This window comes from Leptodactylus fuscus, chromosome 8, assembly GCF_031893055.1.
Source record: "Leptodactylus fuscus isolate aLepFus1 chromosome 8, aLepFus1.hap2, whole genome shotgun sequence".
Lineage (NCBI taxonomy): Eukaryota > Metazoa > Chordata > Amphibia > Anura > Leptodactylidae > Leptodactylus > Leptodactylus fuscus.
This window is the reverse complement of record NC_134272.1, coordinates 26,967,349-26,985,110: the sequence shown is the minus strand read 5'-3', so window position 1 is coordinate 26,985,110 and position 17,762 is coordinate 26,967,349. Positions and strand designations below refer to the sequence as shown.

Sequence of the window (17,762 nt, the reverse complement as noted above, 5' to 3'; positions counted from 1 at the left end):
GCCCCACCTTGTGGAAAACCACTTTTTTTTTTTTTCTTGCAGATTTTGTTGCATTTTTTTGAGCCAAATACAGGAGTGGATTTAGCAGAAAGTAGAAGTATAATAACTTTCTAGAAATTTTCCATTCCACCAAAATGCATCAAAATCTTCCACAAAACACACTGCGTTTACGCAACTTTGCCTTATTCCTTATAAAATGGGTTTCTTGGTGCACCACTGGTGTGACCTCCCCTCTCTGTCCCGCACCACCCTCTCTGCATGTATATCCTATTGGGGCCATCAGCTAAAATCTTGTGATTGCAGCAAACCAGACACATTGGGTACACGTGCAGTACTGTAGTGGGAATGCTCAGGCGCCTGCCCTGTCCCATTTGGCGTATGCACAAGATTTTAAATGGGAGCCATGACAGTGCATCTTTTTGCCAAGCCCGATGCTGGTCAGCTGGGGTTGGGGTAAGAGCTGACAATAGGTGCACTTAGAGACCGGGCCGCTCCCCGGGTACATGTTAAGGAATAAAAAATTTTCTGCAAACATGCCACATCCTTCAAGCACAGCAGACCTTAGGCATCGCCCTACACCGCACGAATGTGGTGGAAGACTCCTTTTAAATATAAATGTAACTGATACATAATTAATAATAAATCATAAAATATTCAGTTCACCCTTTTACGATAGTAAATGTGTTACAGCTAAAACTATTATGCATTAACCATTTATGAATCGGACTGGAAAAAATACAGGAAAAGTTGGTTTTTGGAAGTTTGACTGCACAGGGAATGGTAACACCAAGTTGTCAAATGGGTGTGTCCCTGTACAATATGGCACTGCCAGCACCAGTAAGGGTAAGTTCACACAGAGTTTTTTTTGGTCAGGATTTTGAGGCCGTATCTGCCTCAAAATCCTGACTCCCATTGAAATCAATGGGAGCCTCTCAGGTCTTTTTTTTTCTGGGAGCCGTTTGGTCCAGCTCCCAGAAAAAGAAGCGAGATGCTCGTTCTTCAGGCCGGTTTGCCTCGCGATTCGGCCTGAAGACACCCCCTCCTCCTGACAAGGCCCATTCATTGGGCCTAATCCGGAGCGGAGTGCACGACTCGATGCCAGTGCACTGCACTGGCATTCAGTTGCGGCTATCCGTTTTATTGGTCCGGAACTTGAGGCGGCCTCCTCCTCAGGTTCCTGACCAAAAGCCCCCGTGTGAACTTACCCTTAGTCAGTTTGAGCCCAACTGGTAACACCCATTTGTCAATTGTTAGAATGTCCTAGGAGGAATAGCAGCACGAGCGGTAAGAATTTATTACTTCATGGGAAATTCAAGTATTTACTAAAATAGACATTAAAGGGATTCTACCACTAAAGCAACATTTTTTTCTAATTACCACGTCGGAATAGCCTTAAGAAAGGCTATTCGTCTCTTACCTTTAGACGTGGTCTCCGCGGCGCCATTCCTTAGAAATACCGGTTCTGACCGGTATGCAAATGAGTTATCTGCAGCAATGAGGGCGGGCCCCAGCGCTCAAATGGCGATGGGGCGTCCCCACCGCTGTCTGAGAGCTCGCTCCAGCGCCGCCTCCATCTTCAGCTGCAAAAATGGCCGGCGGCCATTAATGGGAGGCTGCTCTTGCAGTTCAATACAGGAGCATACTGCGCAGGCGTCGGAAGTTGGACTGAGACAGAAGATAGAAGATGCGGGGTTGCAGCTGAAGATGGAGCTATCGCTGGAAAGCGCTCTCGGGCAGCAGTGGAGACGCCCCATCGCCGTTTGAGTGCTGGGCCCGCCCTCATTGCTGCGGAAAACTCATTTGCATACCGGTTAAAACCAGTATTTCTAAGGAATGGCGCCGCGGAGACCACGTCTAAAGGTAAGAGACGAACAGCCTTTCTTAAGGCTATTCCAACGTGGTAATTAGAAAAAAATGTTGCTTTAGTGGTAGAATCCCTTTAATGTGGCTTCAAACTAATTCTTGGTCAACTACAATCTTAAAATCTGTTTGGCGTGATCTGTGTTTTTTATGCTTACCTATACATTGCACATTTATCTTGTTTAGTTTGTGGGGTTTCATCTGTAAAGAATTTCTTATAGTGGGTTGTGTGAGGGAAAGGACAAAGGCGTTGTTTCCTTATACGCTGTCAGGATGCCAGGCTGCATGCACAATGCGGTTTTAATCAAGGTGCTGAGCGAGAATCTTGAGGTTTGACAGCAGGAAGTATGGTAAATGAAGCGAAAAGGAGGATTTCTCAATGCATGGCAAGTCCTTCATTGTCCTTCAGTTGTTTTAGATGCTTGGGCCTGACCCAGCTGCTGTGGCGAGCTATTCTCTCTCAAGGTGCCCGGGATGTCAGTTATATATCAGCGCTAAAGCTACTACACAGCCCTCTATTGCTGCTTTATTTTAGCTGTGACTGCTGTTTTCTCTGCCCTGCTGCTTTATATTACAAACAAGGAGGATGCGATGTTGAGGATAACCTCTTAAAGGAAACGCCACCACTTCTTATTGCACATGCGCAGTACAGTCATGCAGCTCTCTACAAGAAAATGGCATGCTAATGAGCCTCTTTCAGTATTAGTGAGCCGAAACCAGGATCGGATTCAAACACAGAAGAGATTATAGTATTGTAGTCCATTAGACAATAGATTGAGCCCCCTAGTGGTCAAGTCCTGTAGTGGGACCAAATAATACTTTGCAATTTTTTTTAATTTTTTTTTAATGTAAAGCATCATAAAGAGGCCACCCCAGAAATTACCCTCTTCATATTATAAGAAGGTTATTACAGTAAAAAATCCTTGAAAAGTAGAATGAGAAACCTGGTAAATACATTTTTAAAAAAATGCGTGAATTGCTTTCTTTTGGTCACGTTTCCTCCAAAAAAAGGTATTAAAAACGATAACAAGTAGTACGTACTCCATAATGACACCAACAGAAACTACAGCTCATCTTGCAAAAACTTACCCTCGACATAAATACACTTCGCTCTAGGAATACAGCTGAGGCTCGGTTCACATCTGCCTCGGAGTCTCTGGGGACGCCATTGCAGAGACTGCCGAAAATTGGCAAAGGAAACAATTCCAGCACGGATGACTTTTTTTTTTTTTTTTTCTTTTTTTCTTGCTGCCACTTCCAGTTTTGAAACAGTGGACCGCATTATAATGAAGGTCCAGCTCTCCATTGTTGAGGACTTCCAATGGACCGAACAATGAACAGGCCAGAGCCAGTCTGGACCCAGCTTCATTTTCTGTGTTTATTGTGCCAAACAGTCGAGCGACATAAATCGGGGATCGCCTTAATCTTACTGATCTGCAGAATAAACTTCATGTTGTTTATACTGCGCAAAATTTTTTTAAAAAGCAACAACCAAACTGCTTCCCCCCCATCCCACACAGAAAGAGTTAATAAAGTGTATTAAGTAAGTTCTGTTTCTCAGTATGATGCTGTTGAAAAATGCAAGGCTCCATGCTAAAAGCAAACCCCATGTCGACAAAAAATGAAAACCTTTTGGGACGTGACAATGGGAAAACGTGAGATTGATGAGACATGACAGCATTGATCGGATTTGCTTTGACTCTATTGATAAAACGCTATTTTTAACTTCTCCAAGCCATGCCGGGAATTTCTATTCCTATATTCGTGCCTATAGGGCCACGACTCTGTCCTGTATAGGCAGATTTCTACGCTGACTGCAGTGGCACTTAATATTGATTTTTATTGCGCCGCCTGGCAACTTTTTTCATTGCAGTTTATTTTCTCCTGGCTTTACTGACAGTGAAATGACCTTAGACTATAAAAACGTGTCCTGAGATGGGAATCTGGGCACACATGGACGCGCGGCGGCCCGGTGCCAGTCCAGTAACAGAAGTCAGTATAGAACAGGCTACCCCTGGATAATCCCTACTGATCATGACAAGTATCTTCTTTCCAAGGTATGGGAGTGATGTTAAACCTATGTTTGTGAATGCTATTATTAACCTTTCTACTATGTAAAAATCATCCCTATAGCTTAGGCCTTGACCGTCCTTGATGGCGCTTCGTTTCCGTCTTTTAATTGACGCCCCAGCCGTGGAAAAGTTTCATGGAAAGAATAGAACAGACTGTAACATGTAAAACTAAATGTACATTGCGTGTCTGGCTCTAGTGCATAGGTCTTCCCATGAAAACGGAGACACTTGGCATCAATAGCAGCTGTCCGACGAGATTGCGAGGCCATGTGAGAAGAGATGAGGGAGACTATCATAAATAATGCAGCGCTGTCTGTCTCCTTCTGCTAATGTCCAGTCTACTCGATGTTGACAAGCATTGTATGCTATCAGGATGTCTGGAAGCTGCCACCAGCGTTATCTACAGGACCAATATGCCGCTTGTATGGGCTTTGTTAGAGTATTGGACATTATATATTTATAGGCATATACATTACTTGGTCGTTTCTTGGCTTTATGTACAAGCAGTTGTTTATCATGTAGAGACACAATTTATTACAGGCTAACCAATACCAATTGATCATATCTGTCCTAGAAAAACCCCATTGAAGGGGTTGACCGATTGTTTAGACCATTGGGGTCCAACCACAGAGACTCCCTCTTGGACCTCTGTACATGAATGAGGCGACAGTCAAGCTTGCCCCGTGATACTCCATTCATCTCTGTGGGACTGATGGAGATAGTGAATACTAGACTCGCTTCTATTCAATACCTGTACATAGCTTGCCTGACATTTTGGGCAGTTACTGTCCACAAGGTTTGTAAATATAACTATATAACGTTTTTTTAAGCAGCGATGGCTGCTTTCTTCTCAGAAAGTGACCTCTTGTCTGTTGGTCACATGGCAGTGCTACTGCTCAGCCCTATCTAAAATGAATGGGACTAAGCTGCAGCATGGTCATGTGACTAATAAACGTGATGTCACCGGAACCCAGCATATCAAGCCAGTCATGTATATAGATATGTTTGGGTCACCTGACTCAGGCTGGAGTCTATAGGAGACTCTGCCGCTGGATCTACCTAAAATCGGCAAGGAGGACTTCTCTCTCTGCTGGTATCAGTATGTAAATTCATCTGAAATCGGGCAGACCCCATTCTAGTCTATGGGGTCCGTGGATTTCCACATGTGACTGCTTTTTAAGTAGACAGGGTTTTCACCCTTAGGTTAAGCCTCCACGTTGCAGAAATGCAGATTTTGCTGCGGTTTTTTTGAACCAAAGGTGGGAGCAGATTGAGCAGAAGGGAGAAAGGGTAACAACTTCCTATCTATTTTCCATTCCTTTTGTAGCCATTCTTGGCTGTGACTCAAAAAAACACAGCAAAATCTGCAACAAAAAAAAAAAAAAGCTGCATTTCCGCAACGTGGGCCCTTAGCCTTAGGGAACGTTCACACTACCGTCTGTGTCCGACAGCTAGTGTCCGCTGCTAATGTCCATTCAAAATCTTGTGCGGACATTAGCAGTGGACATTAGCTGTGTCCGTGACATTTTGCATTGATTTAAATGGACATCGGGTGCGTTCTTTTACTGTCCGTGGGTGTCCTTAAGTGTCCGTTCCCAAAGATGTCCGACTTTTCAAGCGGACAACAAAACCCGACATGTAGGTTTTTGCTGTCCGCTTGAAAAGACGGACAGTTAAGGACAGGCACGGACAGTAAAAGAACCTTTAGAAGTTCAATCCAGTATTGTGAAATGCCAGCAAAAGCCTTTGACACGTTGCAGTTCGCAATACAACCACTGGGTGTCCACGTATAGATACATATGTAGGATGTTGTTTTGTGACCAAATATCTCAAAATCATGTCTTGAAAAGTAAGGAAGGACACTTTGTATATTGTGAATACACATACGATATGTGTATAAAGCAACAACATTAGGTAAGGTAGCAGAAAGTAAGAGAGACGATCAGACTACACAGGGTCTGTATAAAAAGAATAGAATGGTGTTACTGAATACTGTGGGTAATATTCTGCCATTTGTTACAATAAAACTAAACCATAGACTTTCATTCTGCAAACTTTAATATTAGTCCCCCCTTAAGAACCCCTATATTCCAACATTATGTCTGTTCCTTAGCTGCCACTCTCCTCCTACGGTGCTGTAGAATTATCTAGGAGGCCTGGAGAAGCAGAGCTGGTACCTCGAAAACTTGGCACTGTCATAGTATATATCTTACTTGTGCCAGAATTCACATAGTTATGAAGAAAAACTGCTTTAGTCTTCTGCCAAGTTCTTGAGCACTGGTTTCTCCAGATGACAGCATAATTTCTCCATAGGTGGGATATGTTTTTCTTTGACTATTGCTTGCCCCAAAAACATGAATTTTGAGGTTGACTTTAGTTGTGTGTATTCAGTGATATTATGTTATGGGATATAGTAGTGGGGCAAATAGTCACCTAAATTAAAATTCCGATTAATCGGGCATTTTACCTCCATCACGATAAATGGCGATTATTTAGATCACGCCCATTTTACAGTATAATTAGGTGATGGGCGAACCCCACAAGATTTGTCTCTCAAGGTTTCATTCAGACTCAACATGGACAAACCGAAACTACTCACCTCTCCTGCGCTCTGGCAGGGAGTGGGGATTCGCACCAGAGTGCAGGAGAGGTGAGTTACACTGTGTTTTATGTTTCCTCACCTTCCCTGGGCCTCTGCTTATTATACCCAGGGGTCTGAAGAGATCCCACAGTGTAAGAGCAGTTTTGGTTCGGTCCCATGGAAATGGAGATCTTTTTTGAGCAAAATTCCATTGGTTATCCTTGTTGTTTGGATTCAGCTGATGATCAGTTCAATCGCCCAACCCTATACAGTAGGGACACGCAGTATTATATAGCACAGCAGAAACTGTATATATAAATATTTTTTTTTAATAGGACATTATAGTGTGTGGAGGGGCCACTATGGGACGTATAGGAATAAGTCACAGTTGGAGGCGCTTAGGGTATGTTCAAACGGAGAATTTTGCAGGTGGATTTTGATGCAAAATCTGCCTGCAAAAAGGCCTCCCGTTAATTTTAATGAGAGTCCCTCACTTTTTTCCCCACTAGTGACATGCCCTATCTTCGCACAGATCCGCAGCTGACTCAGCCGTAGTGTCCGCGGCTCGGGACACACTCCGGATTAGCCCCATTCATTCGGGCCTAATCACGAGCGGGATGCCGCGACTAGATGCCGATGCACTGCATCGACATCCCGTTGCGGCTAGCTTCTTGGAAAAAGTTTCTGCCGTGTGAACATACCCTACTTGTTGCATATGCCCAGACTCTCCTCTGTAATCCTTTCATGCAATTGTGGGATGGGGCATGTTTGGGATGTTACTGAAAGTGACTGGAAGGTATTGTTCCTGCACCATCTTGCATTGACCTCGTGATATTAGGATAGGGATTTATTTCCCTTTCAATAAAATTTGCCGTGGGGTTTCAATTTGAAGTTTTTGTATTTCTGCACATTCACACGTCCTCCTTGTCTAAGAATCTGATGTTCTGAATGACCTATTATATATTAGTTTTAAGAGACGTAAAATAAACCAATAAACCACTCTGAACCAAATATATATATATATTCCACTTTTGCAGTAAAAGACAAATTTCAGCCTGTCCATACAGAGATAAATCCCTCCAGTCATCATGTGGCGGCTGTGAAGATGCCAGTGCACGTCTTATAGATGAAGGATCCTTGGAATCTGTCAGCGTTTGTCCTGTTGTCTCCTTCCTGGCTATGATCTCGTGTATTGCGCTTACATACACATTTCAGTTTGAACTCTTTTGACTTGATTCAATTGAACTGATAGCTGATTTGGGGATTTTCATGCCCCGGTACCTTCAGCAAAGATATGAGCCTTGTGTGATTGACAAACCTAGAGATTCTAGTTGTCAGAGAGCGCTGCGTGGAGAATGGTAGGATTTAATCTTGGAATCTGCATAGTTGCACCCACCTTTCAGTTCTGATCATGATTCCTGTTATTTTTGGCTGAACATATGATACTGCAAGCTGGTTTGACTGTGTAATACTCCAATAAAGGCTGCATTACATGGTGAATGAAACCAGTCCTTATGTAAGATGCACAAGCCATAGACCACCCTGTAATGTATTCCCTGTAACTCTGCAGTGTTCCTTCTGTATTCTGATCCTGCAAACGTCCTACTGCAGAAGTGTTTAGGAGTCAAGGCACATGTTGTTCGTCTTTCAACGCTTTTTACTTTAACCCCCAACTCTGTACATAAAAGCTGCGTACATTCATAGAGGTTCTTCATTACTTATGTACTGTAACAGTTGGTATTGTAGTCTAGCACGACATACTCAATTCTGCTTTCAGCTGTCAACTTGAGAACTTACATCTTGAACTCTGCGGTAGGCTGCCAGCAAGTCTAATGATATTCGTGGTCTATGAGGCCTCAAAGGTGAAAATCGAAGCCCCTGTCTCCAGTGCAGAATCTGTAATGAGGCCTCTACCTACCTTTTGCGATTTAGAATAGTGGTAGATTTCATGTGACAGACCATTAGGTGCCCCACAGAGTCTAGGGGCTGCACCCCTGAGCACTCTCCACCTACCCCGCTGTCCAGGGTCTAAAATTACTGATTTATCCTTATGGTAGGGATTCTATCATTAAAATCACTTTTTTTTTTTTTTTTTTTTTCTTGATCACATGCAGGAATAGCCTTAAAGTCTATTCTTCTCCTACCTTTAGATGTCTTCTCCATGCCACTGTTTGGTAGAAATCCCGATTTTCGTCTGTATGTAAATGAGTTCTCTCGTAGCACTGAGGGCGGTCCCCAATGCTGCGAGAGAACTCTCCAGCGATGCCTCCATCTTCTTCAGGATTGGCCTCTCTGCGCGTCTTCTTCCGGAGCTGGGTTCACACTTCTAGGCCTCAGGCAGAGCCGACTGCGCATGCCCACAGGCCACAAGAAAATGGCCGCATACACCAGCTTTCTTTTGGCCGCACATTTGCAGAGGCCTAGAAGTTTGAACCCAGCTCCGGAAGAAGACTCATGAAGAGACCGTTCCCCAGTGCTGTTTAAGCGTTTCTTCCGAATGGTGGCAAGGAGAAGACATCTAAAGGTATGAGAAGAATAGCCTTTCTTAAGGCTATTCCGACGTGTGATCGAGAAAAAAAAAATTGATTTTAATGATAGAATTCCTTTTAATCAGAGTTTGATATTGTCTGACACCCAGCACCTGCACTGATCAGCTCGGTATGGAACTGGAAGGAGGCAACTCCATACACTGCACGGTGCCTGAACCATGCTTTAACAGCTCATTTCCCATTCAATTTAATCTGCTCCTGGTTCCTTACCCTGTGCAAAGAGGGCTCCATGCACACAAGCATGAGAAGGTCCCTGAAAAATTGAATGGCTCGCACACGGATGGCATCCCCGTGCAGTCTGTGGTTCTCCACCGACCCTGTCAATAGAGTAGTCAATTTTGTGGCTCAGTCTTATGGACCCCAAAATTTATTCTTAGAAAAAACAGCCTAGTGTATAGGGAAATAGAAATGATTGGGTCCATAATCTGTAAATAACATTGCAGCACACAAACCAAAATTACGGTCATGTGCATAGGGCCTTATAGCTGATCGGGTGCAGTTGTGTGGTGGATAGATCCATAGGAGAGGTTAGTCTCCTTGTTATTGGGGTTAATCCTTGATGTTTCCATTCTAAATATTGACCATACCGCAGATTTTAAAATCTACCGCCCTCCATATTCTGCACAGGGTTTTTCTGCAGTATGTGAACTTACTTGCATTGGATGTGAACCATCTGTAGGTTTGATGAGGATCTGGGCCATGATATTCGTCCAATTCTGACTGAGTGAACGATCACCTAATACAAATCGCTTCATGAGGACAAACAGATACAATATCAATCTATTATTCTCTTCAGGTTAGATAAAAATGGAGCCGCTATAGCAAGATCATCTGGTGAATATTCTCCGGCATAAACCTCGCTCTAGTTACAGCATTTCATTAGCTGAAGGTAGCCCAAAGCCATCGCCCTCTCTTAAAAGCCATGACTGTCTACATCAGATAATTTTAGCAGCTCCGCCACTGATCTCCGCTAGAGGCGAGCGCAATGAATCCATCCTATTACTATTCTCTTTCATTAGCTGGATTGCACATGAGAAAATTAGGAAGGGAAACATTTAATGTCCAAACGTTCCATTTCTTCTTTCCTTCGGCTAGACCGAGCTTACAAACAATGGATAGTGACCCCTTTTACGTTACTTTATGTTTGCAGATATATTTTAGTGTTTTCGAAATGTTAAAAATCAATGATCTATTAGGATATGTTCACAGGGCGGAATTTGCGGTGGGTTTTTCGCTTGGAATCTGCCGATCATAATGTCTACATACAAGCTGTAGGCCCTCGTTATTGCTTTAATGGAGATCTCGGTGTCCTGTAGAAAGGTCATGGGATTAAATTCTGGGATAACCCCTATCCCATGACCGAAAACAATGGGATTTGCCTATGGCTCACAGGGCACATGCTGCAGGTTATATTTCATTCACTCTCTAGCTATAATTTACAATATTGAATCTTTTCTCCATAAACCACCATAATGGTGGTTGTTCTGATGAGGTTAAGCAGCCATCTGATCCCCGCCGCCTCTCCTCGTACCTTCATTGTCTTCCAGTGCTCTCTTTATTTCCTGGATAATGTACTCCTGATGGGGACGCACGCTTCACCAAATGTGAATGGAGCTGATGATGTTTTGCATTGTTTGTTTCTGAAATGCTTTTCACTCGACTCCTAGCGTTCAGCTTTGCTACGCCGTACGGACAAGCAGAACATTTTCCCTTGGATCCAATATCTATATACTGCTGCCGCTGAAATAGCCATTGAAGCTATTTGGCTACTTTAGACTTGGTTCACACTGCTCGCAGCATATACCGTATGTAAGATGTATTCACCTGCTGGAGGCCTGAGAGTGTCTTCACTCCACCTGGTAGACATTAGAACACCTTTCCCCAATTGTATAAGGGAAAATATCTTTGTACCGTGTTAGCCAGTGCATATGAAATATATAAAATTGAGTCTTCAGTAGTTGATACCTTTTTTAATGGCTAACTAATAATGATGACAGATTGCAAGCTTTCGAGGCTCTAGTTATGCCTATGCCTGAGGAAGAGGCCTAGAACCCCGAAAGCTTGCAATCTGGCATCATTTTAGTTAGCCATTAAAAAAAGGTATCAACCACTGAAGACTCAATTATTTTTTTTATATCCCAATTGTATAGGAAGCCACAGCATTCTACAGTAAAGCGCTGTACTTGCCTGTAAAGCGAACCGCTGCAAAAATAAATATACCATGTGGTACGCTGGGCCCTTTTATGGATATGTCACTGTATGCCTGTACAGTAGAGTATGTCGGATTTATACACCTATAAGTTATATCATGATTGAAAGCTTGAAGGCCACGGTATATGGGTATGGTGTTGTGTAACGTCGGCGGGTTGTATTTTCATACCCTGTCATGCCAGTCCTTTCTTCCTTTGACTCTTGTTGTGTCTGAAATGCCATTATATTTGCCAGAGTTGTGTCTTCCTTTTTTTTCTGATTATAAAACGCAACTTCTACCACAGTCCATAGTTTGCTAGTTCTTGCAAAGTTGACTTTACTTCTATTTACCTACCTGACTTATTACCTGACTCCGTTCCTCCTACCTGGTGATGACTGTCTGACCCTGGCTTGTTCCTGGCCTCCAAACTGGCCTTTGAACATACTCTGCTAGCCCTGACCTTGGCCATACCTGACTACTCTCCTACCTGATCTTTCAGGGTTGCTCCCCAGTGTCTCCCAACCCACCCGGTATCAGCCATCACCTACACTAAAGATGGATACTGGGTGGACTCACTTAGTCGGTGCCCTCAGGAGTAGCCCAAAGCCGAGCCAGTCCCTCTGTGCATCAGATCTGCCAGTCGAATGATAATTTTATTGTTTGCCCTTCATTTAAGTGGGAATAAAAAAAAATCCACAAAACTGTGAAAGGGGTTGTAGCAAGTTTTTAAATTATTCCCTATCAATAAGACGGGTGGCAACGTCATGTTTGGTGGGGGTCCGGTTGTTCCCGAGTATGGGGTCTTGTTCCCCTGTCCTTCATTCTCTATGGGAGCTATGTGGCTACGTGGCTAGCTCTGGTTCTCCAGTAGAGAATGAATGGAGCATCAATGCACATACTTGGCCTGTTGCTCCATCAGGATGGGGGAACCAGACCCCCTCCCCCATACTATTGATAGGGGGTAATAGAACTTGGTACAACCCTTTAGGTGTATAGGAGCTGTAGAAATCACATTGATAATAGCTGTATGGTGCTGCTACACATGGCGGCTCGGACTACATGCCATGCCAATATGGCCGCAGGAGTTTTCACCTAACCACTACAGGTTTCCCTTGTTTATGAGTGGCTACTTGCTACCGTCCACCTGCAGAATAGAGGGCTACCATGTGGCCAGTTAGAAGTTGCAGCCAAAAATCAATAACCGCGTCACTCGGTGCATCACGTCACTTGCCGTCTGCTCTTCGTTGGCTTTGGTATTATAAGCACATATTTTCTAGCTTTCTTTAGTGTCGCTTTAATGTCTTTTATAACAATTTACAAACACTTCTCAGCCAGGGCTGTAAACACAGACAAGATGAAGTCACTTGAGGCATTTGTACTGCTCATAAAGCACATAGTATTTCCAGCTGGGGGGTTATCTTGTGGCTTTCCTCCCTCCCACCATTATTTAGCCATGCACGCCAGCAGTCTGCATCTCTGCTCAGCCTTGCCAAGCTTCCCCTTCATATTTCACAGCTTCTATGAACTGTGCGTGCCTTTCATTACCCAACTATCAGAGGTTTTCCATATCTCTTCGGGCACACGCTGCAGCTGTCAGGGGCTGGAGCATCTGAACGTTGCACTATCACTGCTGAGGGATCCCGCAGGCCTGCGGTTTTCCTTGGGTCGCCATATCTGTATGAACAATGCAACCTGATATGTCCCATCTATTACGGTATCAGCAGGTGACGCGGTGGATTCCAGCTCTGCCAGTGAGGATATGGCTCATTTTCCATCTTGCCTTTGGTCATTTGCACTAAGAAAATTAATGAGCGGCAGAGTCATCGCTGAGGAGGCTGATTAAAGAAAGCAACTTCTTAAGACGTTTCTGCAGAGAGAAGAATCATTCACCGAGGGGTCTTGTGTTTAGCCGGGGAGTGAGTCATTCATGTTAGTGAAATTGCCCATAACTCCTATTTTCCTTCACTTTTATCTTAATGAACTGGGAAGTAATAAGAGAAGATGCTCACAATAATTATCATGTCTTCCTTTCTTAGCCTAAGAGCTGCGCTACTTTCAGCTCTTGACCCACATTATTCGGGGCCCCTCTGCCTGAATCCTTATGTTTAATTGCTTCTGATTCTTCAATCCTTTCTGTAATAGAAATTAACTCTCTATGCTCTGGCTTGCTGATATGACTTTCACATATACACAGTGGCCTCTGGCAGGGCTGCAGTATAAATCATGGTGGAGGAATACAGCAGCATGTTAAGAAGACAAGGGCAGTACTATAGAGTTGGAGCTGTGCCCCTATATAAAACTGATATAGGTGGCTCAGTGGTTAGCACTGCAGTTTTGCAGTGCTAGAGCCCTGGGTTCGAATCCCACCAGGAACAACATCTGCAAGGAGTTTGTATGTTCTCCCCATGTTTGCGTGGATTTCCTCCCATTCTACAAAGACATACTGATAGGGGAAAAAAATTACATTGTGATCCCTATATGGGGCTCACAATCTACACAAAACCAAAACTGATATAGGATAAGGCCCCACGGAGGAGCGGAATAACAGCATCGCTCCTGCCACTGCTGGCTTCATGCAGGGCAGAAGCATAGCGATGTTGCTGGCATCTGTGCCGGCGTCTACATTCCCCGGCATCCGCCTCTCTATTACAGCGGATGCCGGGTTTGTATTCACATATGCAAAGCCAAGCGGCGAGATGCCGCTGGCCCTGCGTGCACACTCATAGACCAGTCTAGACTTCACAATGCGAATACAGACCCGGCATATGTGACCCCGCCCACCAATGACGCAACAAAGCCGGAAGACAGAAGATTTTAGAGCAACGAAGACTGGTGAGTATGCAACGTAGGACAACCCCTTTAAGAATTATTATATGGATGTAGGTCTGAGAGAGTTAAAGAGGACCTTTCACCTCTTGGGGCACATGCGGTTTTATATACCGCTAGAAAGGTGACAGTGTGCTGAATTGAGCGCACTGTCGGCTTTCACGATCTGTGTCCCCCTTGAAGAGCTATCAGTGTCGGTACTGTAGCGCTGCACTGTCAGAAGGACGTTCCTGACAGTCAGTCAGGAACGTCCTTCCTCACAGTAGGGCCTATAGTGCTGTACTATGAGAGTGGTGAGGAACGCCCCCTCCCCTTCTGATAGTGCTGGGGGATAGGGGGGCGCCTCCCTCACCGCTCAGTGTCATGGTCGGGCGGTAAGCAACGCCCCTTCTCACAGTACAATGCAATAGACGCTACTCTGATGAAGGGCGTTCCTGACTGACTGTCAGAAACGCCCTTCTGACACTGAAGAGCTACGGTCCCAGCACTGATAGCTCTTCACCGGGGGCGCAGAACGGGAAAGCCAATAGTGAACTGAATTCAGTCCACTGTCGCCTTTCTAGCGGTATATAAAACCGCATGTGCCCCAGGAGATGAAAGGTCCTCTTTAACCCTCTCAGACCTACATCCGTATAATAATTCTTTATAACTCTGTTGGACAAACAATTGGTTATTGAATTCAGTCTACTGTCGGCTTTCTAGCGGTGTATTACAGCGCATGTGCCCCAGGAGGTGAAAGGTCCTCTTTAAAGGGTTATACCATGAATTATAAGGGTGGTGATACATGATGTACTGTATGCGGCATTAGCCAGATCCATTGTCCAGACCAGCTGAGTGTCATTACCAGCAAACCCCGATATTCTGTGGCTGCAATTCATTGGTTTTTCACTTATACAAATGAAACCACTGCTGGACCAGACACTGTATAGCCGCACCAGGTCCACCGTGTCTCCATCCTAAGAGCAGAAAGGCCATTACCAGCCATTTCACATATTTGGCAGGGTTTCTAGCAATTGGCGTTGTATTCTGTTCTTACTGCCATGTTACTGCAGAGGTTCGGCTTCTTCCCTAACAAGCAAGATCGGCAGCCATTTCTGTTATCTGCCCTGCAGTGACCAGGGACTCGCTCTGGTGAGTGATTTGAGCAATGCTGGTCCATCAGCGCTCTGCTTATTAGGTGGACCTGCACATTGCTATACAATTTGAAAACTAGGTGGCGCCATATGCAACACTTCACTGTTGTATTATTTTTTTTTAATGTATTATAAACCACAAATGGTCATTAAATCAGATTTTTACAATGTATATGATCTTTAACAGTGTGGCATCCCCTTTAAGGATTTCTAGGAACATTTAGAAACAATGGTGCCCCGTCTCAAGGTGAACTTGGAAGATTAAATAAAATCTATAATTAAAATGTCAATAATGCTGAGCGTACCACTCCTCGCATCTCCCAGGAACTCCTTGGAATACATCAGAGCTAAACAGATGGAAGCATGCCCAGGGGTGTGTGTCTTGGGTCGAGTGTGTGTGATCGCTGCTGATTTATACGGAACATTTTGTTTGTTCGGTGCACATACAACACAAAGATTTGGTATGCATTGTAAGAAGACTTTGCAGTAACATGTCAGGATAAAGATATGCACTTGACAAATCCTACTCTTAAGTGTGTTTATAAAATGTGCTTGATGCAGGGCCCAGCCGGGTTAATAAAGACTTTAGTTGGCAGGTAGCTCATTTTTAATAACCTGTGTATATTGGAGTGTTTGTTTCTAATTTTTAAAACTCTTTTATTGTTTTGCCATCAGATTTATAATGCTTTATATCCCTTCGACCTAGCGTTCGTCTCGTGTGGTCATTGGCATTCTACTTTCTAACATGAAGATATACAACCATAGCAAACTATCTGGATATATACCATATATACTCAAGTATAAGCCTACCCGAATATAAGCCGAGGCCCCTAATTTTACCACAAAAAATGGGGAAAACTTATTGACTTGAGTATAAGCCTGGGGGGGGGGGGGAATCCACCATTGCAGATTTTTTTCCTCTTCGTTTTTTTTCTGCTCATGCTCAGAATGAAGACAAGGTAGAAAAAAGACACGCACCATTCATCTACTAGCAGCTTCTGACACCCGGGGGCTGGATGTTGGACCCCAACCTATCTGATCTGTTATCACATTACATTGTTACCTCTCTGTTGCACATGCACAATTTTCACCAATTTTTATTTTATCTTTTTCAGAAGAGAAAATCATCGTGCCCAAGAAGGAAAAATTAAAACAAAGGCGCGAGAAATGGCTGAAGAGTAAGTGTGAGCTTCGGCTTTGCGAGTCAAATCTAATTGTGTTGCTCATATGAACAGACCTCTACAATTCTATGGCGTGAGATCGAGAGGCTTCCCCAAAATAGGAGGACTTGATAGATTTACATGACACTGCTACTAGGCCAGCTCCAGTACATCTAGTTATTAAGGTCCATTGTCACAATATCCAGTCTAATAAATGTTCCATGAGCTAAGCTTCGGGCATGGAAATATCTGTATTATTCATGATTTCCACATAGAAATGCATTCATCCTCTGCACTTATTGTCATTTAGAGGAATGGGGAATGTGGCACCCACACTTGCCTGCTGGGATACATTGATCATGGGTCTTAGCTGGTCATTGACATACACGATTAAGGGATATACTTTAAAGGAATTTTCTGGGGCTTTCATTTTGTAATCTTATCGTAACATAATAATCCCAAGGATAAGCCACCAATATCAGATCTCATTCCTGAATCCCCCTGCCGATCAGTCAGTTGAAGGGACTTTGGCCTCCCCATGAGGGCTGTAGCCTCTCCATTACCACCGTACATATCAGCTGATCGCCGCAGGTCTAGTTATTGAATAAGGGTGATATCCTTGAGATCAAACAATAAATGACCAGTTGTGCTGAGTCTCTTCCTATAGCGCTATATATTAGCTATTCAGCTCCTTCTGCTCTATAACACACCACCTACACATTGAACTACATTTCCTATACGACAGATTCCCTTGCAATCTATGAACAGAACAAAAAATGTTTGCCTCTTGGGACGCGAGAGGTTAATAATAGTTTTGAAATCTGCGAGTGTTTAGGACTGAGCTCCCTGATCCACAGAAGGTTTTATTTTTTTTAAGCATTGTGCTTGCTTTATTCCAGTGTCAGAGCCCACGTAAGCATACACATAAAAGCAAGCGATGGAAGCGAGCCATGGCAGCTGTAGTAACGCTGCACAGTGATGGCTGGGGTGGATGATTTACTGTGTGTCAGCGGCATGTCTCTCCTGCACCTCCACATCTGTATCCAATTGCACTTTGTGCCTGGCTTCTCTCCACTTTAGTTCAAGCTGACCCCGTCTATTTTATCCATAGAGGTTAACCACTGTGTAGCCCATGACGTTCTCTACAGAGACATTGGCTTCCCAACACACAGAGATGTTTCTTATTCTTACTCTTCTTAAAGTCAGAAGCGGTAATGTCTCTCATTAGGAAGAGTCTTGAGAGACTTTACCCCTTCATGGAGACCTCTCACACAGCCAGCCAGTACCCTGCTCTGCATTGAGGAGAGGCAAAAACCTTGTAAGAGCAGCCTGTGGATAGGAATCTATCTATACTAGCTTGGCTGTTATTCCCAGATTATGCCTTTTAGGT

At 43.9% G+C, this 17,762-nt stretch overlaps 1 protein-coding gene across 1 annotated transcript in view; it reads left to right on the top strand.

The window, feature by feature from the left end:
- The window catches only part of SLX9 (SLX9 ribosome biogenesis factor), a 75,344-nt gene that overhangs the window by 32,236 nt on the left and 25,346 nt on the right, over positions 1-17,762 (top strand). The window contains exon 3 of the mRNA XM_075284955.1: positions 16,328-16,390. Coding sequence (XP_075141056.1) covers positions 16,328-16,390 — 63 coding nt within the window. The remainder of the gene's footprint in view (positions 1-16,327; positions 16,391-17,762) is intronic.